Source organism: Patagioenas fasciata, chromosome 4 (genome assembly GCF_037038585.1).
Source record: "Patagioenas fasciata isolate bPatFas1 chromosome 4, bPatFas1.hap1, whole genome shotgun sequence".
NCBI classification, from domain to species: domain Eukaryota; kingdom Metazoa; phylum Chordata; class Aves; order Columbiformes; family Columbidae; genus Patagioenas; species Patagioenas fasciata.
The window spans coordinates 28,605,666-28,632,909 of NC_092523.1; the positions used below are offsets into that span (position 1 = coordinate 28,605,666).

Below are 27,244 nucleotides of genomic sequence, written 5' to 3' on the forward strand. Positions count from 1 at the left end.
CCAGAGCATCAGTCTTCTCCCTCGCCGGCCAGGGCACAGGGATGAAAGGGACAATTGCCCCTCAGCAGCCAGAAGCCTAAGGGAGTCACCATTTCTGTCAGCGAGGGCAGGCGGGCCAAGGCCGGTGTGTTGAGTGGCGGTGACCTGGAGACGTCCCTCGCACCGTAGCGCTCCGCCAGGCGGCGCTGCGGCGGGCGGGGTGAGGCGGGACGGGCGGCAGCGCCTTCCCCGCACGCGGGCGTCGGCTCCGGGCGAAGTGCCCACCGAGCCGGGACGGACGGTGCCGCGGGGCGATGTTCCCCCTGTGGAGGGCCGTTCTCTCGGAGACCTTGCTGGGTAGGTAGCGGCGCTGCTGGGGCCGGCGGGCTGTGCGGGATCGCGGTGGAGGTGCCGGTCAGCCTCCCTCAGCCCCGCCTGGGAGCCCTGCGGGGGGCTCTCCTGGGAATGCCGTAGCGGGGCGTCCCCGGCAGCGTGTCCTGGGGCTCGCCGTCCGCGGGGAGAGACGACGGAAAGCTCCTCCGCTGAAAGTGAGCGAACAGCGGTCACTGCTGAGGGTTCTTTTTGCTCTCCTAGCGGGGAGAGCGGGGTCCCAGCGCCGAAGGGCCTCCTGGAGCCCGGTCCCCGCGGGCGCTGGCGGCATCTCCTGCAGCGCGGAGGGGTGAGCACAGCTGGTGTGCCCGGACAGGTGTCCTGAGGGGAGAGCCGCGCTCCGGTTTGCTGGAATGAAGCGGTTAGACACTGATCTGGCTTCGGGGAGCCCTGAGACTGTAGGTGGACTACTTATGTAGCCAGCGTTGTTCCCTCTGAACCCCAGCCCTTTCCTAGCTGGAGCGCTCCTGCGCTGAGCATCCAAGTAGGAACCACTACCTGAGCAAATGAAGAGCTGTTTTCTTCTCTTCATTCTGATCCCGGGAAAATGTGTTTATTTAACTTGAAATAGCAAGTGTTTATTCAGAGAAAGTGGCTACTGTTACTTGAACTACTTCCAAATACATTTGCTAATCAACATTTGATATTCTACTTTGGAAGTATAAATTAGTATATTTTAAAGTAATCTCCAGGAAACCATGCTGTTGAAGACCTATGATTTTTTTCTTTCTTCCTCTTTTTTTTTTTTTTAGGCTACATTTCTTGGTCTCTTTACCATGCACTGCCACCAATGATCTATTACTTCCCTCTTCAGACACTAGCACTCACGGGCCTAGAATTATTTGCTGTTGCCTTCTTTTCTCCAGTATTATTGATATTTGCCCCTTTTTGGACGTTGGCTAACAACAAGTACATCCTAGCCTTTCTGAGACTAACTATGGTTGGTAAGTATGCACCATAGTGAGTTATAGATTCCATCTGGGCATCAAAGCATAAGCATAAAGATTTCAAATGGCCTCAAAATTAAGATGATTCTGAAAAGAGACAGGAATAAGAAGTTTTTGCTCTCCTCGAAGTCATGCTTTTCTTTTTCTCTCAAGCTTTTAGATATGGTCAAAGGAATATTGTTTCCATCCATTGTGTTGGTTTTTAGACCAGTACTGCATAATTAAAGTAAAATCTCATTTCACTATTATTTCTAGAAGCTTTTAAATTAATACAAATCGTGCCCAATAGGAAAATAGTTTTTGACACTGCACAGAGATAGGCAGAGTGGGTGTCTTTTGTATAGCAGTTTTGTATCCGTGGCAATGAGCAGAGACAAGACATTACAGAACAGCTTGGGGCTATTATAAAAGTAATCTGCGGTGAGCAATATGTTCTTTTTGGTAGACTTACTTTCTGAACCAGGTTTTTATTTTGTTAAAGCATATGTTTTTGTTGTTGTTGTTAAATATGTCTATATGCCTGTAGCATATTGATGAGATTGCAGGCTCATCCTGTCTGTGAGATGACTTTCATATTGTCAGTTGCACAGGAAGAAAGTTTGATCTTATATTCAAGATAAAACTGCCTCACTACCCATTCCACATGCTCCCCTGTAAACCAAGACTTGCTGGGATTCCCTCTTTGGTCTTCAGCTGACTGTTGCAAGTCTTGGTTTTTGTTGATTTTCTGGAAGTTTGTTGGGAAAAGGTTGGGCAGCTACAGCCACATTCAGAATCAAGTTATTACTAATGAGTTTGCAACACCTGGATGAACTCAGAGGAGACAAAGGTCTTTGTCCTGCGATCAGGGCAAATGCTGCTGGTAACTGATGTCTTTCAGAAGCAGCAGCTTTTGGCTTCTGTTTCAAAAGCAGCAGTTCCTGGCTCTTCATTTATCAATATAAGCAGAGAATCACTTTCCATATAATCATCTTCTTTTATTGGAAGAAGACAGAACAGTATCTTCTGACTTACTTTCACTACATGACTTTAGTTTTAAAAATAATTCTTGTTTTTTATCTCTAAAAGATATTAGAACTGAACACAGCTCATTGGTTTCACCAGTTTAGATGAAGCATGTTTTTACCATGTTCTTTTATTTTTCTACTCTTTCTGTCATAACCGTCCTAATGCTTTTTTGGTTGGCTTTCAATAAGGTTTTCAGTGAGGAGGCTTCTACTTCAGCTTTCTGCATCAGTGCTCAGTGCATTGTTTTCTACAAGATCTGTTAATTTAGAAACTAGTAATGAGTGTAAGCATTTCAAATTGCACCCTGCATTCCTTCAGATATCACAGTCACAAAAAATCCTTCAGATTACCTTGCTATGTTTACTAGTTCACTTTGCCAGAAGAGATGGAGATTGCTTAAATGTGTGTGATTTTTGTTCTGCTAAGTACAAGAGCGATGACAGTCCTATAATGGTATGTAAAATCTGTTGGTTTATGCTTGTTTGCTTCACCTGAATCACAAGCTCCTGAAGATATTAACTACAAACAGAAAGCCAGCACCTTCAGTAGTAATCTGGGGAAGGGGTGTGTTAGTGGAGGTGCTCAGAGAAGGACCCCAGAGCATGGGGAAACTGAAGCTGTGCTCACCCTCACTTTTGGGCTAACCTGAGCATTGCTGTATGTAGGTATCACAGAATCACAGAATGTTAGGGATTGGAAGGGACCTCAAAAGATCATCTAGTCCAGTCCCCCTGGCAGAGCAGGAACACCTAGATGAGGTTACACAGGAATGTGTCCAGGCGCATTTTGAATGTCTCCAGAGTAGGAGACTCCACAACCTCCCTGGGCAGCCTATTCCAGTGCTCTGTTACCCTCACTGAGAAGAAGTTTCTTCTCAAATTTAAGTGGAACCTCTTGTGTTCCAGTTTGTACCCATTACCCCTTGTCCTAGCATTGGTTGTCACCGAGAAGAGCCTGGCTCCATCCTCCTGACACTCACCCTTTACGTATTTGTAAACATTAATAAGGTCACCCCTCAGTCTCCTCTTCTCCAAACGAAAGAGACCCAGCTTCCCTCAGCCTTTCCTAGGTATGACCTCCCCTTCGTTCCTGCCAGAGCAGGAATTGTTCCCATAGTCACCATATTGCTTTGCTGTTTCCATCTCCCAGACACTCCAAGTATTGTCCACCCCTTGACAAGTCTACATAGTGTTCTCTACTATACTTTCTATTCTCCTTACCTGTTGCCCTATAGCGAGCATTAGCATTTGGGCAAGATGTAAGAGCATGTTCCTCACCCTCTTTGTCTCCAGCAAGATGTTTAGCAGCCAGTGGTAAATCTCACTCTTTACTTGCCTCCCTACTGCGGGTTCTCAAATTATCCAGATGCCCTTGCACAGGCAGCACCGGGCTTTATGACTTCCCATTCACTTGGTTCTTATTGCTTCATCCTATCTTCTAAATTATTTCTGTCCTATTATGCTGTGCTCCTGTGTCTCCTGTTCCTCAATTTTTTGTGCTTTCTTTCCTTCTTTATACCTCGACCTTTGAGGCTTGTTGAACAAAATCAGGCAGAACAATCTATGCCATGTGTGCTCCACCTCATTCCACTGGGAATATTCAGTCTTCAATTTCACAATAAAAAAATCTGGGAATTCTTCATGCTTAGCTAAAACCAGAATATTTTGAGGGTTGTTTGTTTGTTTGTTCATTTTGAAAGAAAGACTATTCCTTTAGTCATCACTGTCTTTCTTTTTGCCTTTTCAGGAAGTTTTATTTTCTCTGAAACCTTTGTTTTAATTTCTGCATCCATTCATACTACTTGATTTTGTGTTCTATTAAAAAAACAAACAAACAACAAACAACAAATCAGCAACAATGAACTACCCCTGTGTTAGTGTCCATTCAAATCTATGTCTTCAGACAATACACAGTAAATTTGGATAGGTGTGTTCACATTTTGGGTGTACTTGCGCAGCAGCAAAAGGTGTGTCTGCTGTTAGCAGGCAAACCCACGCAAGCTTTAATCTGGCTAGCACAAGTGATGAAAGATTTGAAGAGGCAGAGTTGCAGATTTCAGCACAATTGAGCAACAGAAATCAGTGTGCATTGTACGTGCAATCTCTGCTGAAGTCCTTACCCAAACATCTTCACTACATCTTGATTTCATGTTACCATCTTTCCTCTAAGTTTTCCACCTTTTACTTTGAGCAGAATGAGCAAATAGACAGTTGGAGGGTTCCTAGCATGCATTGCGAAAATCAGTGGCTCCTTCTCTGGCCTCCCTTGCTTAATGTCTCTTCAGGTTTGACTCACGCTCACTTAGCAAATGGCTGGTAGCAAAATGATGTTGCTTCTCCTGCTGTTTGTCCCTGTTTCTGGGTCAGAATTTGCCACACTGACTGAAGTTAAAAGAATGTGTGTGACCCATTGTCACTTGAATTGCAAACCTGCTAGCAGTGTTTAAAACTGGTGATAAAAGCAAGATCACTGTGCCCTGGAAAATGACAGAGATGCATGTGCACGGTCTCTTCCAGTGACTGGGGGAGTGACACAGGCTGCTAATGACTCCTCTGACTCCAAATGCTGGGCCAGAGGAAACCTTGTTCACACACACCAAGGCAATTGCCTTGTGCAATGTATGGTGACTGCTTCTTTCTAAAACAACATGGCTCTTGCCCCAGTGCACTTTCACAGCTTTTGAGTTATGTAGATGTGCTGTTGAGGACTATCTGTATGCTTAGATATTTTATCCATGTGTCCTGTTTATGGAGTCAATGACCATAAATACTCAAATTGAGGCAATCACTGGGATAATTGCTTCCTGTTATTTTTTTTTCCTAAAAATGGTAGCTGCTATAATGTTGTATATACCCAGTTTCTATCCATACCTACATTTCTTTGGTTTGTTTAAAAATGTCTAGTGTCCTGTGTTTTCAGATGAATGGTGCAGCCATCCAAATTACAGACAAGATTGAACTAATGCATAGAAAATCCTTATTACCTGATGTCTATTGCCCATTAAAGCAACCTCTGTATGTGTGTGTGTTTGTTTGTAGGAAGCTTAGCATCATACCAGGCACCAAATGCTTCAATCAGACTATTCATCTTGGCTGCAGGTGTTTCTACCTCACTGCTGGTTCAAACAGTAACGTGGTGGTCAGGAAACAGTTTACAAAGGTATTTTTTTCATACTGATAGGATGTCAACTGGCACTTCCTTATATTAAAAAAGTTGTGTGTTTTGGTTTTTTTTTCCTTCCCACGAATTTAAGATTTTTTTTTTTTTTCTCTCAAATGCACCAGTATTTCTAAAACTAATTCTTACAGGTTCATCAGGATATGGGGCTTCATGCTAGGCAAGATAATGCTCCTTGTTCTTCGCATCTGGTACACATCACTAAACCCAGTCTGGAGCTCACAAGCTGCCAATACTGTCATACTGATAATTGGTTTTATAGCAGCAATGGAGCAAATTTATTCAGGTAAGCATATTACAGCAAAGATGGCAGTTAGGAAAACATACTAAGGTATACTTATCTATATCTCACTAGGTTTTTCTGATTCTTTCCCCACCCCATCCACACTCCCTCTGGTACAGTCTGTTTTCAGACCTGATGCATGAGCATTACAGACTTCAGAAACCACGGGGTTTCTACCATCTACTGTGGGAGAAACCATCTATCCCTAACGTGGCGGAATCGATAGCACAACTCATACAAGCTGTAGTAAGATGGTGTTGGAACTGCCATCTAATTGTGGTATCTATAATGTGACAGTAAACCAAAGGCATAACCTAGACCAATAAAACCAGACTGGGTTGTCCTCATTCCAACATGAAAAGTCTGTGGTATTTGTTATTTTCTTAATTCAGCCTGCTCTTTGAGTTTCTTTGCCAGTGCATATTCTTTGACAGAGAACGGGCAACAGGACAAAACTGGGGATGTGGCAAAATAAACAGAAAGAATAAGAAGAGTAGACAAGCTGTCCTGGTCAAAATTTGTCTGAGTTCTTGGAGAGTCTGGACAGAGTACACAGCAGTGTGGGTGGCACAGGCTGAGCACACTGGGAAACTCTGAGGGTAGTATTGCCAATGAAGACTATGAGGTTGGCTTAGTTAGCTAAGGCAGCTCATGTTAAGTTCTCAGAAGTTCCTTCCTTCTCAGTATAACCTGAATGAATTAACTGAAAGACAAGACCTTATCTGCGTGTAAGTAGGTATGAATTGGTATCATGTGTATTGTTTGTAGACTTGCATTGCGTGACATAAATTAAACCCAAGCTTTCATCATAATTTGGAAAGGGAATCTACCGCAGGGCATTAGGAAGGGAATCTGTCTTCTTCCCAGATAACAAAGCAATATATCTGTGCAATTAAAGGCACTGTTTTCTCCTTAGATGAGAGAGGATCTAAAGTGCACGGAAAAAGGAGAAGGAAGGGAGTTTATTTTTGGCTTCTTTCAAAGTGTTGGGTTTTGTTCTTATCAGAGTTTAGAGTTACAGAGAACAGAATCCTCTGAACAAATTCTAATAACTTTTCTGCTGATTTTCAAAGCCAATTTAATTATTTAAATTCCAGTACTATGAAGAATAATCATATGGGCAGGTTTCCATTTTTGTACACTTAAGGTGAGTAGCTTTTCCTGACAGACATAGGAATGTTATCAGAGACTTTTTTTGTCTTATCGATTTCCACAAATGATCAGATAAGCTAGTGTTTGTCTGAGCCAGTAATTTATTCTGGTAATTTAGTGATCTTGGCTGTTTCTTTTTCACATTAACCCTTTCTAATAGGATTTGACAGTTTTCTCAACTACATTTCTATTCTTATTCTAGGTGGAGATGAGAGGAAGCAAGAAGCAAACAAAACTGGTAATGCCGTTAAAGAGACTGTTTCCCACCCTCGTTGGCTTTTGTCAGGGGTTGCTTTTGGCAGCCTCCTGTTCCTCACCCTGTGGATATTTGGGGAAGTCTCTTTAATTTCTAGATGGGCAGTAAGTGGTCATCCCCATACAGGTCCGGATCCTAATCCATATGGGTAAGTATCTTTTAATTATTATTATGATAATTTAAACAAAACAGTAATCAAAAGCTACTGCTCTTTCAGTGACAAATTAAAACTCAACCAGATGATGGTATAGGTACTTTACATAGAATAAAGTGGGTACAAGGTACTTCACACAGAGGACTTGTGGATTCATTCTTGATTTCAGATACCTCTGGGCATTGTGTCTAAACCAATAAATCTTAAAATTTTCTAATGCAGCATGATTTTTATTTCAGCAATGAAAAACTTGATTTGCCACATTGCAAACCCATTTTTAAATTAGGACTGAGGTTTAAGGACTTGTAAAGGAATTTCTTCTTTGACCATCCAGATGGTCATGTTAGAATTGATCTTCCTTTATCATCTGCATGGCTGGAGCCACACATCCTGCCTTTCCCACAGTCTTAATGCTGTGTGTTGCTCACCTGGAATCCAAAAATCTAGAAAGAGACCAGGTTAGTTATTCTGAGTCAGCTACCTGTAGCACCAGGTGAGGTAGTTAATAATTTGGAAGTAGTGTAGACAAGAGCTACCCAATACCAATAGCAATGTTAGATGCTGTAAGATCCCCTATTTGACGTGAAGAAAATATTTCTTTTGGGGATGGATTCCTCCTTCTCGTTTTCTCTGAGTTATTTTTGCGTTTTGTGCCTAGTATTTCAGTGGAGTGAATATGGCTCACTCATTCATTATGATGAACTGCCATTATTTTCAATTGGATATTATGTCCAGTAAAGGGGAGAAAATTTAGCAGAGTGTGAAGTAAAGACAGTTTGTGCTCAAATTGAGCTCTGTTTAAAATAAAAGGAATATAAAATATTGCCAAGCATCCTTGTCTGTACGTCTAGAAGGTTCTTTTTCAATGCCAAGTGTTTAAAAAATTGCATTAAAGTATGATTTGTTTTTCCTCATTGTATTAGAGGTACAGTTCTGTTGGGTCTGGCTCATGGACTGATGCTTTCATTTTGGAGCTGGTCTTCTGTCACCACTTTTGCCTGGTTTCTTGTAGGTAGGTGCAAATCCTGAGCAGAATTTTCATTTCTGTTATCCTATTCCCTTTACTCAAGCCCTGTGACCCTACACCACATCTCAGAAAATTCAATTGCTAATCAAAGCAACCTTTTCTCTGTCACTAACTGCAGTATGCATGTCTGACCAGTGGACTAAAGGTTACAGGCCAAATGTCCAGGCCGTTGCAGAGCACCATTGTTCCCTTCACAGCCCCTGTTGAGGTTCTCTTCACATGAGTAGCCTCTCAGTTCTCACTGTCTGCATTGTGTAAGGCTACATCTGGGGTTATGGGGCTGAGATGACACAAGCTCCTCGATTGTGCAATAGGTACAATACCTTGTAATTTAATGAGCAGTTCACCCAGAGGCAAGCTCACTTCCTGTCTCCTTAGGTGTCAGGAACCTCTGGCAGTAAAATAACATGAACATCAAAGCAGTTCTGCTGGATCAATATATCCATGAATCAATCTGCATACAGTGAATCTTGGGTGCTGGGAAGAGGGATTAAAGTGCTGAAACTGGACATCCATTTTCAGGAGAATGGTATATCTATGCTGTGGAGCAAGTAGGAGGAGATGGAAATAATTCTGCTATTGAACTGTGGAGACATGTTTTCCATACCTTCTCAGAATGGATGGATGGATGGATGCAGCTTGCTTTAATTTGTTGGCCCATCTGAGTGAAATTTAGTGGTGTAAATGCTGTTTAATAAAAACATAAATCTGCTTAATTTTTTGCCTTATCTAATTGTTTGCAGATGTTTATATCAAGAAGACAAAGCAGTACTTCCTACAAATGTTTAATAATAAATTGAGACATATCAAAATGCAGAAACCAAAGGAAATGATGAGTTATGTTTGTCCGTGCTCTTGTTCACCTTCTCTTTTGGAGCACTTAAGAGCCAACAGTTTCAAATAATTTTCCACGACCTTGAAGAAAAGATACTTAGTGCAAACTGAGTTTCTACTAATCAGGAACCAAAATATAATACCAAATATCAGGAAAGTCACAATAAAGGCACAAGAGGTGGCAATGTTTAAACCATCAGTTACCCAAATAATTTACCTTTTGCTGCAGATGTTAGTTTTAAGAAATTTGTGTGCAAACTGTAATGTGAGTATGAGCATTTCATTTGTGATGTACGTACATTGCTAATTTGAAGCAAGTACAGAATGGTTCTTCAGCTGATTCAAGCATTGTATTCCAAAATGCTCAGAATCTTGCTGCAGAAGAGTAATTTAAAATGTTTCTATACATTTGCTATCATAATGTGAAAGTAAATAAACATTTTCTTACCTACAATAAAGTTTTAAAACAAAGTTATCCTGTTATAGAAAGTTTCTGTAGTTGTTAATTTTCTGTTTGGGGTCAAATCCCATCACAGTCAAAGACAGTGTGGTAAATCAAGGATCTTACAGTCAGTAGAAGAATAATAGTTGTTTTCTTGGCCATTATATGGTTATCTAAAGGAGACAAGATTGGGGAAAGATACCTTCTCTTCACGTTAATATGTCTGGTTCTTTCTATATTATATTAAAGGAAGTTCATGACAGGCAGACCTGTTAACCTCTTAAAAACTGCATCATCCCTCTGTTGTGCTGGGAGAGGTCTGTGTAAGAAAAACTGTTCAGTTTTGGCTCTTGATAATGTTTCTTTGCTGTCTTTTTGCTGCAGTGTTTTCAGCTGAATATGCAATCTTTAAGACAGTAAGATATTGGGAAAAGTAAATCTTTGGCTACTGGGAATAACTGTGCTTCTAGTGATGCGGTTCTCAGGGCTGCAAAGCACAGTTACCTTTCCCAGACTCTCTTTTTTTCCTAGTCACAATGTGAAAAAGAAGGTGGCGGATAATATACTTGACTGTAACTTAACCTATTATCTTCTATCCCTGCACAGGTTTAGCGTCTTCGGCTGGGCTCCTTTATTTACACACCTGGAGTGCTGCTGTTGCAGGCAACATTCTCGCTGCCTTTACTATGTGTGTGTGGCCTCAGCTGGCTGGACGCTTTATCAGTTGTCTGGATCCAGGGAAAGCCATGAGTACAGCCGTGTTTACCTACGTTCTTGAATTATTCTTCTGTGTATGGTGTACAGCTTATAAATTTGTACCTGGAGGAATTTACGTTAGAGAAAGCTCTCATCTTCTTTTAGGTACATTTGTGACTATGAACAAATACAAATATGTTTGCTTGAGACTCAAACAGATGCTTAAAATGTATCTAGTTTATAAATAGTCTTTCTGAATGCGCAGCTCCTGTTTGATTTCCTATGATAAGAGTTTCTACAAGAAAATAAGTGAGACATCAAAAAAATAATCTACTTGTTTCTTTACTGTTAGAAATAGTTTTACATGTGGGCAGAAAATGGAATTATTCGAGGGAAGATGACAAAAGGCAGAAGTCTGATAACTCAGTACACAACTGAGAAAGAGATCTATTAATCAGTCACCCTAAGAATACGGCTGCACTGTGGTCCAGGGTGTGACTGCACCTGTGTGTTGGCTGCCTGAGATAACAGTATGATACTGCAGATGGCAATGTAGCTTCTGGAAACTCAGGGGCTTCTGAAGGCTGTGTTACTACAACTGTAACACACTTCAGTGCGTTATTTAGCCCTACTCTGAAGAGCAAAGCACAGCACCCTGCTGATCTAGCTAATCTGCACTTGAGACTTGAGCTTCATTTCCATGTGGCTCTACCTTCTGCTTTGTGGACACCACTGTGTTTTGAGAAATGTTGATAAGCCTACGGTGTCAAAAACATGCAAGCAGGAGAGGAAGATAAGAAATTGTCAGGTATTTGACAACGAGGAAGAATTGAGGTGAGCAAATACAAAAGTTTTAGCAAAATGATCCCTTGATGAAGGTGGAGAGGTGGAAATGAACCCAACCCTTTCTGGTTTTGTCTCCACAATTATTTTCTTAATAGGTACTAATGTGTTTCAATACCATATTTCAGTAATTATATTTAAACAATGCCAAACATTGTCTTGGGCCAAGTATGTGGCACACTTTAAAATATGAGGCATTATCCTTTATTTTGTTTGAAAAAAATTAATGAATGCTGTGCTTGACTTGTTGCTCCAATGGTTTTAGATTTCCTAAATGTCTTTGCAATCAGTTTCTTAGTCTCCACATGTGTTCCACATATTACACCAATTACGTGCAGGATTTCAGTTTATCATGTTTTGAGGAGAGTTCCTGTAATGTCTTGCACTTTTCTTTGTTCTGAAAGCATTCGGGAAGTCCGCAGAAACAGTAATCTCAGCTATTTTAATTTGATTTTTTGAAGTTATATGAAGAAAGCATGTGGTAGAGGACTGTCAATTGCTTTCTTGAGTAATGCTTTGACAAAAGACAAGCTGTTACATCAAATTCTTTTCTCACTTCCTTTGAAATACACGCTTGTGATTAATTCACTGACGTGATCACTGGATAGTAACACAGAGATGGCCCTGAGTTTCTCCTTGGTGGAAAGAGAACTGTGACCTGAACCCATCTCAGCTGATGGTGCTATATGAGTTTATATTCCATCTGAGAATCCAGCTTCTCTCTTTTTGATGGCTGCCCCATTGCTTATCAAAGATTTGCAAATTATACCATGAGATTGTGTATTTGTTGCTGTGCTTCTTCCCTTACAGCTTGGCTTTCTGGCAAACTGCTTGTTTTCTTCTGGTTTATTTCAGGTGCAAGTGCTATTTCTTGCTTTCTCCTCCTGTCCAATATCCTGCCTTTCTCTTGCCACAGTTTGGGTAGGGAACCGCACCAGGGAAAGTGACAATGAAAGTAAGATCATTATATTCAAAACTTCTGTGCCGCTTCACTGTGATGTAACATGATGCTGAGGGGTCAGATCCCTGGTCTTCCATCAGCTTTCACAGTTTTAATCAGTCTGCCTTTGAGAAGGGTTTTGTGTGTTCTTCCTTCTCCATTGCGCTAGACCCAGCTTCCTGGTTTGGAAAACTTCACTACAACTAGTGTAACAAGTAAGGGCAATAAGAAGATACTGAGTAACGGTTATTTTATCCTCAGCTATACCTCTGAAATAAAGCTTGACTTCTATAGTTTATTAACTATGCCACAGAGATATTAAGGACATACACCTTCTCCAGCAAAGCTCTAATCCAATTAATTATGTTTTCTTTGTGGGTGATTGGATCTTTTAGCTCATAAGGGTTGGGAAAAGAGCTTGTATTGTTAGTCTGAACTACCTATTGAAAAGATACCCTCACAGTGCAGTGCAACAGTAAGCTGAAGTCATTTACTAGCTTTTAGAATATATCTACAGGCATGCTTAGTTGCCTCTTCTTAAGAAGCACAGCTGGTTCTGTTGGCTCTGGAGCTCAAGAGTATAAGATGCTACCACATTAAACCAGCCTCCCAGCCTGCTGCAGTGTGCTTACACTGTTTTTAAAACAAACTGTTGAGCAATTACTTTTGTAGTTCCTGTATAAAAACGTGTTACTTCTATCTTGGTGACAGAGCAGGTCATCTGCAAAGATAATAGACATCTACAACCAACAATGTATTTTTTCATCAAGCTGTTATTTTAAGGTTCTGTAGTATGTAGGTGTAACTTAATTGCTCTTGTCTAAATTAATTCCACTGAACTTTGAAAGCACTGGGCTGAGCTGAGAGTCATAGCCCTCAATAGAAGCCTGGAAGCATTTTAGCATAGTTCTCCTACGGTGTGCTAGCCGTTTTGATATAATATCCTGAAACTCCACTGCAAATCAGTCTTTGCTTGAGAGTGCTGGCTAAGTGTGCTCTAGGTTCTGTGGAAGTTGGTGTTGGGATACACAGAGGTGAGGGGGTCTGCTGCAAGATTTGCTACTTTGTCCCAGATGAAAGGATTAAAATATTTTGGGTTTTATTGTTCTCCCAATCAGTACATGAATGGAGGAGGGGCAAACATGGCTTTAAGCAAATATTTCAGTGACAGAAGAAACCTGATAAAATGTGCAGTAGTGGAACCCAGTAGTACCAGCAGAGTTAAAATATCTCTGTGTTTCCATAGTGAATAATGAGACAGGTTCTGAGGGTTGCTTGATTGGCAGCCTGATGCTGGGGACCAGGAAAGTGTCTGGTAATGTCACGATCCTTTGGCTGCTGGGTTGCAAGGGAAGAGCAAGAGCAGCCTTAGTGGCAGCAGCCCCCATTGTGAAAGACCCAAAGGTGGCCTGTATTTTGGAGCTCACCACAGTCTGGAGTAGAGAACCTAATGTGAAGGGGTCTTTGGCTGGATACTTTTACTATTAGTTCTGCTCTTCAGTCATCAGCACAAAACAGGCTTATTAAGGCTGTTTCAGGTGTATTAAATCTTAGCAGCAGCTTATTTGAAAAAACAAAACACAACAAACAATACAATATTGAGCTTCATTATTTTTGTGTGAAAAAGGCATTTAGTGGCATTCTAATTAGCCTTTTAGTTTTTAATTCTTATTGTAATACTCCTAACTTGAATTTTTTTAAAATATCCTTAGTGGCATGTTTAGCGTTACTAGCTCTTTTTGTTGGAAGCAATGCTTATGTCAGCAAACACAACAATGTAAATTAAAAATTTTTGAAGTGCTGCAGACATAGGTGAGGTGAATACTGTGACCATGATAAGTAGAAACTTCTCTGTCAAGAAAATCTCATATTGCCTGCTTTACTACATTGAGTATGGGATTTATCTGTGTTTGTGCTTTGAATTGTCTTTGTTGGAGCCATAAGGTTGAATGTAACACAACAGCTGAGAGTTTAGAGATGGTGCATTTCTGAGCAATGTTTAATATGTTAAAGCTCTATGAAAAAGCTAATGACTTATATTTTTACAGGGTTTATCATGTTATGTATTGGGGTAGACTTTCTAACAGGACCCAAGAAGGACCTTAGCTCTGTCTTTGAAGTGAAAAGCAACCAAAAGGCACTATTCAAAAAGAGTAAAAACTATATTAAACTACGTAAGTATAATTTTATTTCCTTTCTTCCCTGACTCTATTAATAGTGTCTGAGGAAAAAGAGTAACACAGTGGAGTGTTTTGCTCAGGTATATTAGAAATGGTTGTTTGGTGCTAGTTTTAGAGCTAGGCTTGTAGTCGGTATTGCCCTAGTTCCAGTTTTAATTATGACATAGTCTTACTGAGGAGCGGCTTCATTATGATTACAGTTGAGAGAGAGGCTATTTCTCATGGAATGAGTTAAATGGAAACCAAAAAAATGAACCAGGGAAAAAAGAAAACGTAAAAATGGATTTGGCATCATTTGTGATTTCATTTTGGCAGTTGAGGGGGAGCTGTCTCTGGATCTTGGGATTTATTAGAAGTGTATACAAAAGATATGAATGATTTTTCAGCCCATTTGGTATGTTGATTTTGAAGCCATTCAGTGTGACACTCTTTACCAGGCCGCATCAGCTGGCTGGCCCAGGAGCTGCTGTATAACGTGACACTTCTCCTGTGTGAGGGGGCAGTCCTGCAAAATCTTCTGTGCTGACATCTCTGCACAATCGTGCCACACGTTCAGACCAGGCCTGTCCTCAGGAAACCTTTTTCATCTCCTCCCTGTGAGCTGTGCCTGGAGATCTCAGCTTTCCTGATGATATGTATGAGGCCTACTTTTTTCCTTAGGCTTTGAAGAGAAATTAAAATGTTTGAGGTTTTACTGCTTTTTGGCTTTTTAACCTCTGGAATCCATCCAATTCAAGTATTTCTCTACAATCACAGAATCATAGAATAGTTTGGGTTGGAAGGGACCTTCAAAGGTCATCTAGTCCAACCCCCCTGCAATAAGCAGAGACATCTTCAACTAGATCAGGTTGCTCAGAGCCCCGTCCAGCCTGGCCTTGAATGTCTCCAGGGATGGGGCATCGACCACCTCTCTGGGCAACCTGGGCCAGTGTTTCACCACCCTCATTGTGAAAAAGTTTCTACCTCATGTCTTGCCTGGATCTCCCCTCCTTTAGTTTAAAACCATTACCCCTTGTCCTGTTGCAACAGGCCCTGCTAAAAAGTCTGTCCCCATCTTTCTTATATTTGAGCTTCAGGTTTGTTTCCATTGTTAGATTACTTTTGCTAAGGAAAAAGTCTGCCAGTATTGTGAATTTTGGTAAAGGAAATAGGCATACTAACCCCATAGAGATCAGGACGCTGAAGGTTCAAATTCCTGCATCTTCTTTTTTTCCCTGTGACTCTGGATCAAATCACTTACCTGCATATCTCATTTTGGCACATTTGAAAACTGAAGACAATAGTGCTTCACCACTTTTTAGGGCTGTTTCTGAAATCTTTATTAAGGTCTTCACCCTACACACTCAGGGGCCAGAGGAACTTGGCCCCTGAGAGTTTGTATGTTAGAGGCAATGTGAGCACCAGTGCAAGTGGTTTAAATATTACTACTCAAAAACATTTCACAGGAGTAAATACTTCAAAATTCTGTCTGTCAGAAAGCACAGTAAAGCTCAGCTGATTTTGTGACATTACAACAGTAACTCTTGTATTTCTTCATCATGCCCAGAATTGTATTGTTTCTCAGCTTCCCCTTCAAGCACCTTTGCATCTTGCAGAGTATGAAATTGCTTGACATTTACTAACGTAAAGAGCATGTATTTTCTTCTGACATAATCCATGATAAAATTTATTTAAAGTTTACACAAAATTATTCTAGAGAACTTGCATAAAAGTAATTACATATCTGTTTAAAGATTTTATGAAATAATAAACTGGAGTTCCTGAAATCATTGTAGATACCTTACGCCACGTTGTAAATGAAATAACTGCAGAGGGGTTTGATCATCAAATTACAAAGTGCCAAATCCTGAGAGCTCTCAAGTGTCCACTGTAGTTATTTGGAAGGCTACAGGAGCAATGGGAGAGCTGGACTGGGATTCTCTGAAGCTACAGTGCCTTTCCAATAATGTGTCAAAGGACTGCTCTGGAGGTCTGGCAGGGATTACGTCTTTCTGACATCTAAAGGCTTGTGAAGTAAACAAAATTTTCTTGCACACATTGTATTAATACAAAATAAAAATTATAGGCTACAAATGCATACCTGGAACACAGAGAGGAAAACACTGGAATGTTTACATGATGCTCTTACTTATCTCCCATAGTGAATGCTTCAGTAGGCATCATTTTTACATAAATATTCCAAGGAGTTTTGGTATATTTTATCTGCTCAGTCTGTTATGTTTTGGAGAATGTAAGTGTATCTGCATACATGTAGGTATTCTGCATGTGCATAGACTCTCTTCAGTACACTGCTCTGAAACGGTGTTATCACTGGCATAGATGGAAATTTAAATATATTAATTTCCCATTATATGAATAGTATATCTTACAATGACGGTTTACCCAGTTCTGTTTGACTGCAATAATAACATTATTTTCTCTTGCTTTAAAAACAACTTTTCTGTATTCTTCTGTTTCAAGTATTGTGGCTGTTTGTTGGTGTTGGTTTGCTTGGATTGGGTCTACGTTATAAAACTTACCAGAAGAAGTTAGGGCAAGGGGTGAGTAGTGCGTTTGTGAAAGTGATAACTTTCAAATATGCAGTAAAATGTGCGTATGGTATTCTAGGTGTGTTGGTTGGTGCTGAAGAACTCTTTGTACCAGTATCCTAGTCTTCAGCAAAATAAATGCAGAAATGGAGATGCAAAAACTTTAATTTGTAAATTCACATTGAACATGGGAAGTGTCTGGGTCTTTGGAGATTTATTGTGCTGCTATGAAGGAAAAAAAAAAACATTCTGAAAACTTGAGAGATGCTTGCCTCATATATTCAATTTGAATGTTACTTTTATAAATGAGTTTACTTGAATTTTATTCAAAACTTAACTGGACAATGCTGTTAGCAGCCTGAGGTTCATTCCAGCTGAAGGATGCTATGTTTTTATATTTATAGCTCTCCATTTGACCTCTCTGAAAACTTGGTTGACTTAGACTAGTTATGGAAATTAGATAAAAATTGTAAGATTCCAGTTTTCTGTCTGGCAAAAAATTAGGTATTGCAATGATAACAATTAAGATTAAGATGCTTAATGCTTGCAAAGTTTAGCATTTAGATGACTTACAAGTTGTCCAAGTGTGTTGCTTGCTTATGTAGTAATTTTTATTTAATATTAGATCTGTTTTGATCAGATATAAATTAACATTTTTTCTGTTCAATGATTTAATTTAATTGATGCAGTTGGTTGCAATTATGAATTAGGCTTTTTTCTTTTGGTGGCAGTTCCGAAAAAGTCCTTTGAAACTTGCTTTTGATATGTATTCCTGTTGGTAATTTTTTTTTTTGTTGTTAGAGAATTCACTCACGACAAATGCAGGAAAAGAGGCAGAGAAGGTGATGAGAGCTAAGTGGAAATTGTGTGTGTGTGTGTGTATGCACCCCACGCATGTGTGTATTCACACGTGCACACAGACATACACAGTTGGCTTTCTTTTCAGAACTCATCTGGGTTTCTATTACCTTATAATGTGGAAAAAAGTGGGTAGTCCCTCTTAGATGAAAAAGTTAGTAATCTCTTTCATGTTCACTTATTTACTGTTCCTTGTACAAATTCATTTTAACTATGATGACTTTTCTCCTCTTGTTAATAGCAGGTTTTCATTAGGAAAATGTGTTGGTTAAACATCTCTTCTTGCGTGTCTTTTATGGCACCATGTATCCAGTGTTGTTGACTGCGAAAGTATAATACCTGAAAGTCAAATTGTACCTTTTTTTTCCATTCATTTTTTTGAGGTTCCAAAAAGAGACTTCTCTGCTATGATCTGGCCTTTTAGATTTGGATATGACAATGACGGATGGTCTAATTTGGAAGGATCAGCCGATTTGCTTAATCAGACAGGTAACAATTTTTTTTCCCACTTCATTTATATTTGAGAAGGTTCATCTGAAGAGACACAAACAAGAACACCTGCTGGGTAACTGAGTACCCGTTAACATAAGAATTAACACATTAACACAAAAACCTGTGTTTAGTGGCTTTGTCCTGAATTTGTGAGCTGTTCCAATACAATAACTTCTGTTAAAAATCCATTTGCAGAGATGATAATTTTTTCATGTATTTTAGAGAGTTTTCTGGTTGGAGGAAGCATTTTGTTTCTTATTTGGATTTTTTTTCCTCATATTGCTGCTGAGTTCCTTGTCTATAGAGAAATTCTTTACATAAATGAAATAATGATAAATATACTTTTAGATAAAATTTAATGCTTTATAACTGGTCTTTTTTTTCAGATGTGAAGCATTATATAATTCCTAAAGGGTCTGAAATTAAGATGCCCTAAACAAGGTGTACAGGGGAGAAAGACAAGTGTGTTCCCATCACTGAGCCAGAGCAATTTATGAAAGAAAATGAGTGACCGTAGCCTAGTTGAGTTGTCACGATTGTACTGTAAAGAAGAGTCTCTAACGTGTTGCTCATGGCTATGATTTTCATTGGAAAATTAGCTATAGGAAATGAAGAATTTGGACCAAAGACTAGTGCTGCTGCAGGGTGCATTGAAAGGGATTGATCAGTGGTCAATACCCACGTCTGGGTATTTGTTTAATCTTTGCGTATTTATTTTTTAACTGTAATGAATGCATTTATTTCTGTTACCTATAGTTTAAATTCATGAATATTAGAAAAAGAGATTACCTGCTGAGCATTTATTTGTGGAAATGAAGTATCACTTCTAAAAGAAGCAATTGGTAAGTCAAAAAGGCAGCAAATTCCAAAATATAAATGAATAAATCTTAATTCCTAATTGCTGGAAACAGTATTCTAGAGTTTCATGTTACATGTATGCTGTTACATAAAATACCACATTATAATTTCCAGGAAATGCATCAATGCATTCAGAGTTAAGCTGGAGATTCTTAAACGGTTTGTTTGCTAAAGAAGAGTAGCTGATTTTGAGAGCCACAAAAGAAGGGCCAGCTTCTTCAGCATAGGGGTTATCTTCAGAGGTGCAGAGGTGTGAGTTCCTTGGGCTGATCTTCTCTCAGCTGGAACAGTGAAGATGCAACATGCCATGGCTTTTGTGACTGGAACTCATGTCTGCCCTGCAGGGAGGCAAGATCAAGCCCTCTTGATGGGTTCAGTCATAGTTTCCGTGGCCAGCTTACATGCTTATGATGTAGAAGCAAAAATCTGGGAATCCACTTAAAAGTACTCTGAGCTACCATTTTCCCTGCTAGCATGGCTTTCACAGTGCTAAATAAGACATTTCAGAGCGGTCTTAATTCCTTACAGAAGGGCTGCGGATGAAGTGGTGACTCCATCTGCCTTCTAGAGTAGGAGAGCAAGAGGGGAGCACTTGCTGCTGCTGCAGCCACATCGACCTGCTGCTGAAGCGGAGCCTGGATGGCTCAGCCACGTGCCCAGCTTGCAGACTCCCACCTTCCGTCAGGCATGGGCAGGTCTTCCTTAGCTGCCAGTTCCTTGAGGGACCACATAGCTCTTCCTATATCCTGCAGCTAAAATACAGGAAGACCTGTCATGTTCCCCTGACAAAACCATACCTCAGCATCTGAACAGGGAGGGACCACAGTGCCCTGAGAAAGTGAGGTGTCAACAATTCACTAGAGCTAGGAACCGTTTTCTTACCATGCCTGGTGGCTGACACTAGGTTGCTATGGGCTGATTAATTGTTTTGGCAGCAGCCACCTGCTCCCTCTTGCATGGGACCCTTTGGAGCAGAATGGGATTTGGTACATGAAGTGCAGATGTGCTGTGTAGTGCTTGTTCATCAAGTTGAAAGCAGTAGACTTGCTACCGTGCTGTTCATCTGTGTATGCACATTATGTCTAATGCTTTTGAAATGCTCTGCACTAGGTATGTGCAGACCAGCTGGACTGTGCCGTCTCACGTGCATCTGGTTATGCACCAGGGAGGTGCTGTGGCATACAGACACTAAGTGTCTGTCCTGCTGAGGCTGTGTAGCCTGCAGTGACTGAGAGTTTGGGCATGATTTTGTTGCCAGTGAAAGATTTGCCCCAATTGACTCCTGAAGGGCTTGTGTCTGTCCCTGTGTAATCAAAAGAGAAATTATTACATTACGTAGTCATTTATAAATCACATGTATAGGTCACAGCTATGAATTTGGAAATATTTTATTTTTTCTTCCCCACTTTAGGTGCAGATTTTATCACTATTATAGAGAGTGATGCCTCTAAACCATTCATTGGAAACAATGATCCAACAATGTGGCTAGGAGAAAGACTAGGATTTTACACAGATTTTGGTCCAAGCACAAGAGATCACACTTGGGGGTGAGTCATCTTTATATGCACAGTGACAGTAAATATATGTAAATACACTACCCAATATTAACTCCATTAGAACACGGGCAAAGAATAACTGGAATAACAACCACCGTAATGACTTGTTAGGGCTTGTCTTTAAGAATGTGCCTTGATTCCCTTTCATTACAGTGCAATGCAGATTAAGTTTTCTCATTGTTAAAAATGATCAGTTTTTGGTGCCTGGTCATACGCTACTTTGGCTGTGGTGATGCAGAGAATGACATCCTGCCCTTTGATGTACAGAGTTGGATGTCTGGCATTCCACGTACTATATCTGATTTGCTTTTCTCATTATTTTAGCCTATGAAAAGTTTAGATTTCAGACTTAAAAACGTGATAGCAGTTCAAAAATGTAACTGCACCTGGAGTTAATAGAAATGTTTAATTAATTAAATCCAGCTTGGGCTGTATAGTGGGAAATGGGCATAGAAAGGTGCATGTCTATTTGACCTGACTTTTTGTGTCTGATTTTACTTCAGTGCTTAACCAACTAGCAGCTGCATGTCTTTGCCCTCTGGAAAATAGTGGCTTATGATGTGGCTTTTTTTCCAGGAGGATATGCAGATCTCTGTGGCAAATGGAACTTCCTAGTGATGTTGCAATGGCTATTTAATTTTTTCCGTATGTGAGGGGAATTTAGTAACTTTCCTCTTCCAAAGCCTTTGTCTTTAAGTGATGCAGAAGAGTCATTCTCAGAAATTTTCTTCAGGAAATATTTTGGAAAAACCTCACCCAAAATCATTTTGATTCCAAACAGAAGCCGAAAGGTTGATAAATCTCCTGGTTTAAAGGTGTATTTATACCTGCTTCTACTTCTAATAAAACACATTTTAATTACTGGTAGTATAAAATTCTGTTTTGTCTGAGGATAGAGATTTTGAAAGGCTCAGTGTAAGAATCCATATACGTGGGATCGTATTTCTTAGTGTAGGAAGGAATTTGACAATACATTTTTAGACATGTACTTAAGTAATATTTTAGAGGAAAACCTAGATTCAGAATAGTCCGCTAGAGATGGTTTGTATTCTGGTCTGATGGTTTGAGTTCAGTGACCATTAGTCTTTTGCTCACATTTAACTGCTTGGTTCACACTTGTCATGCTTGTGAACTATGAAATGTAACTGTTTCCCTTTTCTCATGTAGGATTATGGTGCTATCAAGGTATCCAATTGTAAAATCTGCCCATCACCTCCTTCCATCTCCAGAGGGAGAGATTGCACCTGCCATCTCCATGACTGTCAACTTCACAGGGAAACTGGTTGATTTTGTTGTTGCCCACTTTGGAAATGAAGAGTGTGTATTTTATTTTTTGTCACATTATGTCGTGTAAAGCCATGTAACATAATTGTAATTTGTGAATTTCTGGGATTTCTTTTGTACCTTTTAAAATATGCTTCTGTAATACTGTTCTAAGAAGGCACATTGGAGGAAATTCTATGACATAGCTACTGTTTTAAACTTTTGAATAATTATTTTAAATGGACAAACATGTCACCCAACACTCAGCTGAACCTAATATCTGAGTTACTAGAGATACATAGTTCTGCAAAACCACAGCACGTAATAGGGCTACAGATACATTTCAGTGCAGGATAGCATGCTTCTGACTTTCTGCATGTGGAACAGATCTATTACATTCCACAACTGCAGCTGGTTATAGTTACAGTTAGGTAGCATTAATGGACAATTGATGTTTATTAAAATAAAAAGTAAGAATTCTGAAAACTCCAAGAAAAAATAGTGTTGAAAAAGCAACAAAAATATCTATTCACTGTCCTTCTGACTAGATGAAACTGGAATATCTAAATTGATCCCTGGATTCTGAAAGGAAGAAATATACCAATAACTCAAATATGTGACAGAAAAGATTATGGTGTATATTTCAGTTCTTTGGGACAATGCCTTGATTACTTGTGTGTAATGAATACTAATAAGGGAGAGTTTTGTGATGCTTCATGTAGCTGTATTTTCTGTTTCATTTGCTGCAATATCTAATATTATATTTGTGATTATGTAGTAAGATTTGGACTTTTTGTATGTTGTATAATTGAAGGAGAAGCAAATTTATGGATTGGGTGCAGAATATAATACGCAAAGAAGCTGCTCAGAAAGCAGTAGGAATTCTCATTATGTCATACTGAGCTTCCCTGTTTCCTTCCCCTGTGCAGAAGCTGTGCACCAAGCATGCAAATTGTTCACAGATTTCCCTTTTATCAAACATATATAGTTGTCAGAAACCACTCCTAGGCTGAACTCCAGAAAAGAATTTCATTCTGTGCCTCACACAGATCATTTAGACTTGTTTCTCCAATAAACTGTTTGTTGGCGTAGAAGAAAATAGCTCTGTATTTGCCCCTCAGAGAGATGAGATAAAGATGAAGGAGAAAATAGGTGGAGAAACATGGGAAACAATTACAATTAGATTGTGTTTTGAGATGAGTGAATTTGTAATTAAATGGCACATACAGATGCTTGTTTTTGTTTTGTTTTTCATCTGCTGCTTAGGATGAGATAAGCTATATATACACTGCATGACTAGGGATTTTTTAAAATACTTTTCAAAATGTAACCATGTCTGTGTCATTTAAAAGAACCCAACTTCTAGAAAGGTGTGATTCTAGAAGTAGCAGCTATCTGAGCAGGCAACTTCACCTATACCCAGGTCAGACTTCTGTTTAAATGGTTGGGGTTTTTTGTCTCCTGAGTGTGTGCTTTTTCTCCCCAATGCCTTTGCTTCAGTCAATTTCTGCTATTTAGGAAACACAGTAGCATTTGAATTCTTGTCTTCTTTTGGGATTACAGATTCCAAAATCAGCTCCCTCTCTCAATGGTATTTAGCCCAGTCTATCAAAATACAGAAGAAAACACCCTCTGCACAGCTGTTTAAAGTTATTAACGTGAAGAATTGTAGAAAGAGAACTGTATTTACATTATGTTATGACAAATCCAAGGACAGGGAACAGGATCCAATGCAGTATTTTACCAGGTTCCACTTACACTGTGACTTTTGGTCTCGTTGGAACTGTTGTGTAAATCTTGTTAAAGAGATACAGAATACCTGCCAAATGTTATTAAGTAGTGTTAATGGGATGATGTAGCTCTTAAGTTATGTTTCATCAATTATGTGACCCAGACTTTAAGATTTTTTTCTTTTAACCATGATCTGTCCATTCTAAAAGTTTTGTTAGCATGGGAGCTCTTTGTTATGCACCACTCTGCTCGCACAATTACATTTCAAGTGCAGGCAGAGACAAAGCCTTACATGCACATTTCCTAATGATGAGATCAGTATTAAAAACAAAACCATAATAGAAAAAGTTGTACCTATAATGGTTAGAAAGAGAATCCTAATTACATCTACCATGACCATGTGGCTTTTATCAAACATAGTGATCATTCTGAATCAGTGAGCTTTCTATAAACTTTCATACTCTGTAATACCGAGCAATAAAAAAAGATGTCAGATTCATTTGTGGTTGAATATGTTATAGCAAAAAAGATTCTGAGCTAAAACATACATATGTTAAACTCTTTTCCATTTCTTTCAGAGAGGACTTGGACAGAAAACTCCAGGCTATAGCTGTTTCAAATCTATTGAAGACTAGCAATAAGCAAGTTGTATTTTTAGGATACATCACATCAGCTCCTGGATCCAGAGATTATACTGAACTAATAGAAAACGGAAATGTCCAGGTAATGTAAAAATACTGCTTCTTTTAGCTGTTAAAGATAATGTGTATTTGAAACATTAAGCTTAATATTTCAAATGGATAACTTGGAAAAAGACATTTAAGAAAATACATGCACATTTTCAAATAAAATCTTCAGCTACCTCATGACTTGTTATAGAGAAGGTGGAGTTACACAGTGAAAGGACAAGAGGCAATGAACAGCAGTTGCCACAAGGAAATGTCAGTGAGAATAGAAGAAGAAAAAAATAAACAATCACAGTTAGGGTTGTCAAGCATTAGAACAGAGGCCCAAAGAAGTTGTGAAATCTCCATCCGTGGAGATATTCAGCAATTGGCTGCATAAGACCCTGAGAAACCTTCTTGAAGTTACTCTGAGTGTGGGGTTGATAGTGGGTGACCTCTAGATGTCCCTTCCAACCTCTAATTCTGTTATTATTTTGTTTTAAAAGTGAGTTCTGCAATTCCATTTTCTGTCAGGAAATGTAAAAATGTTGTCTAATTTGTCTGGCAGTGGGGTTTTACCTTTCTACCTTATTACAATGTTTTAGGCAAAATATTTTTCTGTAGCAGGTTTACACATTGGTTCTGATACTGATTTAAAGCCTACCCATAAGGAAAGCTTGCCTTATTTTCTTGATCTTATTTTTTTTCTCCTTTCACTCGTAGGATATTGACAGTACAGATCATGACAGATGGTGTAGCTATATTATGTATCGTGGAGTTATAAGGTATGCTAAAGTGGATCATTATTCATTAGTTTTAAACATCTTTAAGACAATCAGTTTTACACTCTTCTTTAGGTAATTGTGAAAGAGTGTTATATCCGTAAACAATTATGTATGGACAGTTAGATATATCATGAAATAATGTGAAACATCCATCTCAGGATGAATTGGTGTATTTCTGAATATCATTCACAAAGACAGTATTAGAGTTTTCATCCTTCTATGTCAAAAGCCTTCAGATCTAATCTGCTTTGGTAACATAAACCTACTTTTTTCCAAAGCTCTGTCTTTGCAGCTTCATTCTAAAATGTGAAGACTAAGCCGTAATTAGTATGTGACACAGAAGATACAAATTTTGAACCATGATTGTAGGGTTTGTTGAAGCAAAATGCTGATCTAATCCAGCCAAACTTTATGCTGGATTCAGTGGAAACTTTAACTGTGTAAGCCCACACTGAAGCACTTTCCTCTGCTGGAACCTATGCACTCCATATCTTTTAATATCAAGTTGCTGGTAAATCGTTCTCTTGGTGATATATGTACCGAAATGGAATTCAGTTTATTCTGAATAAACTGCAAATTCTGCAGTCTTCACAGAAGTAAACCCAGTAAACTAGATAGCTGTCTTAGGTAACAGTATTGAGTAGGAAAAAAATAAGCAACAACAAAACCCCTGCTTGCAATCTAATTTTTCTCATTACTCATTCCACTGATGCCTGAGTTCCTTTCTTGAATTTCAGAATCTCTTCAATGAAAAAAGTTGGTGATCTTGTACCAGTATGCATATTCTAAAACTAATTTTAAAAATAGGTTTCTACATCTAGAACTTATTTTTGTTGTCAAATTTTCTCAGTTTTTCTACTCATGACATTTTGTTATGAAGCTTGTGTTTACAGAGTGCTTTAAGGTTTTTGAAGGCGAGATTCACATAAATGAAGTTAGGTTGATAGGTTAAATAATAACTCTTGGAAAAAAAGATACATGAATTAAGAATGTGGTGAAATTGCCTTGAGTTATTTTTTCAAACTAACTCTTGTATCCAATAGGTTGGGCTATGCCCGCATATCTCATGCTGGCTTAAGTGATTCAGAAGTCCAGATGGCCAAATTTAGGATCCCAGATGACTTGGATAGCTATATTGATAATGACAGAATTGTCACTGATCCCAGCCAAGTTCCCGAGGACATCCATTTCAATCCCAGGTCAGTGTATCTCATAAGAAATTAAGGGGATTAGGTACATGACATCTTGTAAAAGAGAAGTCTCGGAACAAAAGCGTTCTTGAAGTGGGACACACTGGTCATTACCAGGCTAAGCAGAAGATTAAGAAGCAAGAACTTCTGGTTTGGGATTCAGATTTTTTTCCACTGGGTTGGCATGTGCCTTGGGAAAAATCAGTCTCCTGTGTCATAGCGTAAGTTGAAGGTAATGCTTCTTTCACCCAGGTGATTAATTTCTGAGATTGTTTGATAGGGATATTTGCCAAGTGGTATGGTGACTCATTTTGTAGATGATGAGACATCGCCCATGTTTCTCAGCACTTTTGAAGATCGGGGTCTTAATGTATTATTATTTAGAACATAAAATACAATATATATGTTAAATACTCTTTGCATAAGCATTTGAAAACATACTATGTAACTGGAGCAAAAATTAGGAGAATGCATGAGGCAGTATGTTACATATGTCAAAAAGAAAAAAGGACTAGATTTTTACATAAAAAGTGATTTATTTCTTTAACATGGTCATTTTTTCCATGGGCATTGCACGAGGAAAATAAATATAGAGAAAGGTATTTATTTTATATTGAATATCAGTGGAAGAGTCATGAAGTTTGAGATAGATGTTGCTACACAGGGACAATTTCCATCAATGCTGTATTTACTACTACTAACTTGCATAATACAGAATATCTTAATGTCTTCTATACACCTAACAGTTGAGCTTACTCATTTTTCATTTAGCACTCAGTCACTGGCTTCCTGTTTAAGCAAAAGTTTGCCCAGTGTTTTTCACATGATGAAACTTGCCAAAGTTAGCATTTGCATTCAGATTTTTCTCAATTGATTTCAGCCCAGAACATTTTTGTGATCCTAATTTCTTTCATGTCTGCCTAGAAACAGAAAGAAAATTATACCTTTTAGGAATAAGTTTAACTTTTTCCAATTAACTGTAGCTCTTTTGAAGTATAATGGCACTACTT

General features: G+C 39.1%; 1 protein-coding gene across 2 annotated transcripts in view; it reads left to right on the forward strand.

The window, feature by feature from the left end:
* Nucleotides 1-103: 103 nt before the first annotated feature.
* CWH43 (cell wall biogenesis 43 C-terminal homolog) overlaps nucleotides 104-27,244 on the forward strand; it is a 31,893-nt gene continuing 4,752 nt past the window's right edge. For both annotated transcript variants that reach the window (XM_065837209.2, XM_071807480.1), the window contains exons 1-15: nucleotides 104-336; nucleotides 1,122-1,313; nucleotides 5,363-5,483; nucleotides 5,633-5,787; nucleotides 7,139-7,340; nucleotides 8,270-8,358; nucleotides 10,256-10,510; nucleotides 14,177-14,302; nucleotides 16,769-16,848; nucleotides 18,078-18,183; nucleotides 20,456-20,591; nucleotides 21,768-21,917; nucleotides 24,173-24,317; nucleotides 24,983-25,044; nucleotides 26,088-26,243. In XM_065837209.2, the coding sequence (XP_065693281.1) occupies nucleotides 294-336; nucleotides 1,122-1,313; nucleotides 5,363-5,483; nucleotides 5,633-5,787; nucleotides 7,139-7,340; nucleotides 8,270-8,358; nucleotides 10,256-10,510; nucleotides 14,177-14,302; nucleotides 16,769-16,848; nucleotides 18,078-18,183; nucleotides 20,456-20,591; nucleotides 21,768-21,917; nucleotides 24,173-24,317; nucleotides 24,983-25,044; nucleotides 26,088-26,243 (2,018 nt within the window). In that variant the 5' untranslated portion in view covers nucleotides 104-293. The remainder of the gene's footprint in view (nucleotides 337-1,121; nucleotides 1,314-5,362; nucleotides 5,484-5,632; nucleotides 5,788-7,138; nucleotides 7,341-8,269; nucleotides 8,359-10,255; nucleotides 10,511-14,176; nucleotides 14,303-16,768; nucleotides 16,849-18,077; nucleotides 18,184-20,455; nucleotides 20,592-21,767; nucleotides 21,918-24,172; nucleotides 24,318-24,982; nucleotides 25,045-26,087; nucleotides 26,244-27,244) is intronic.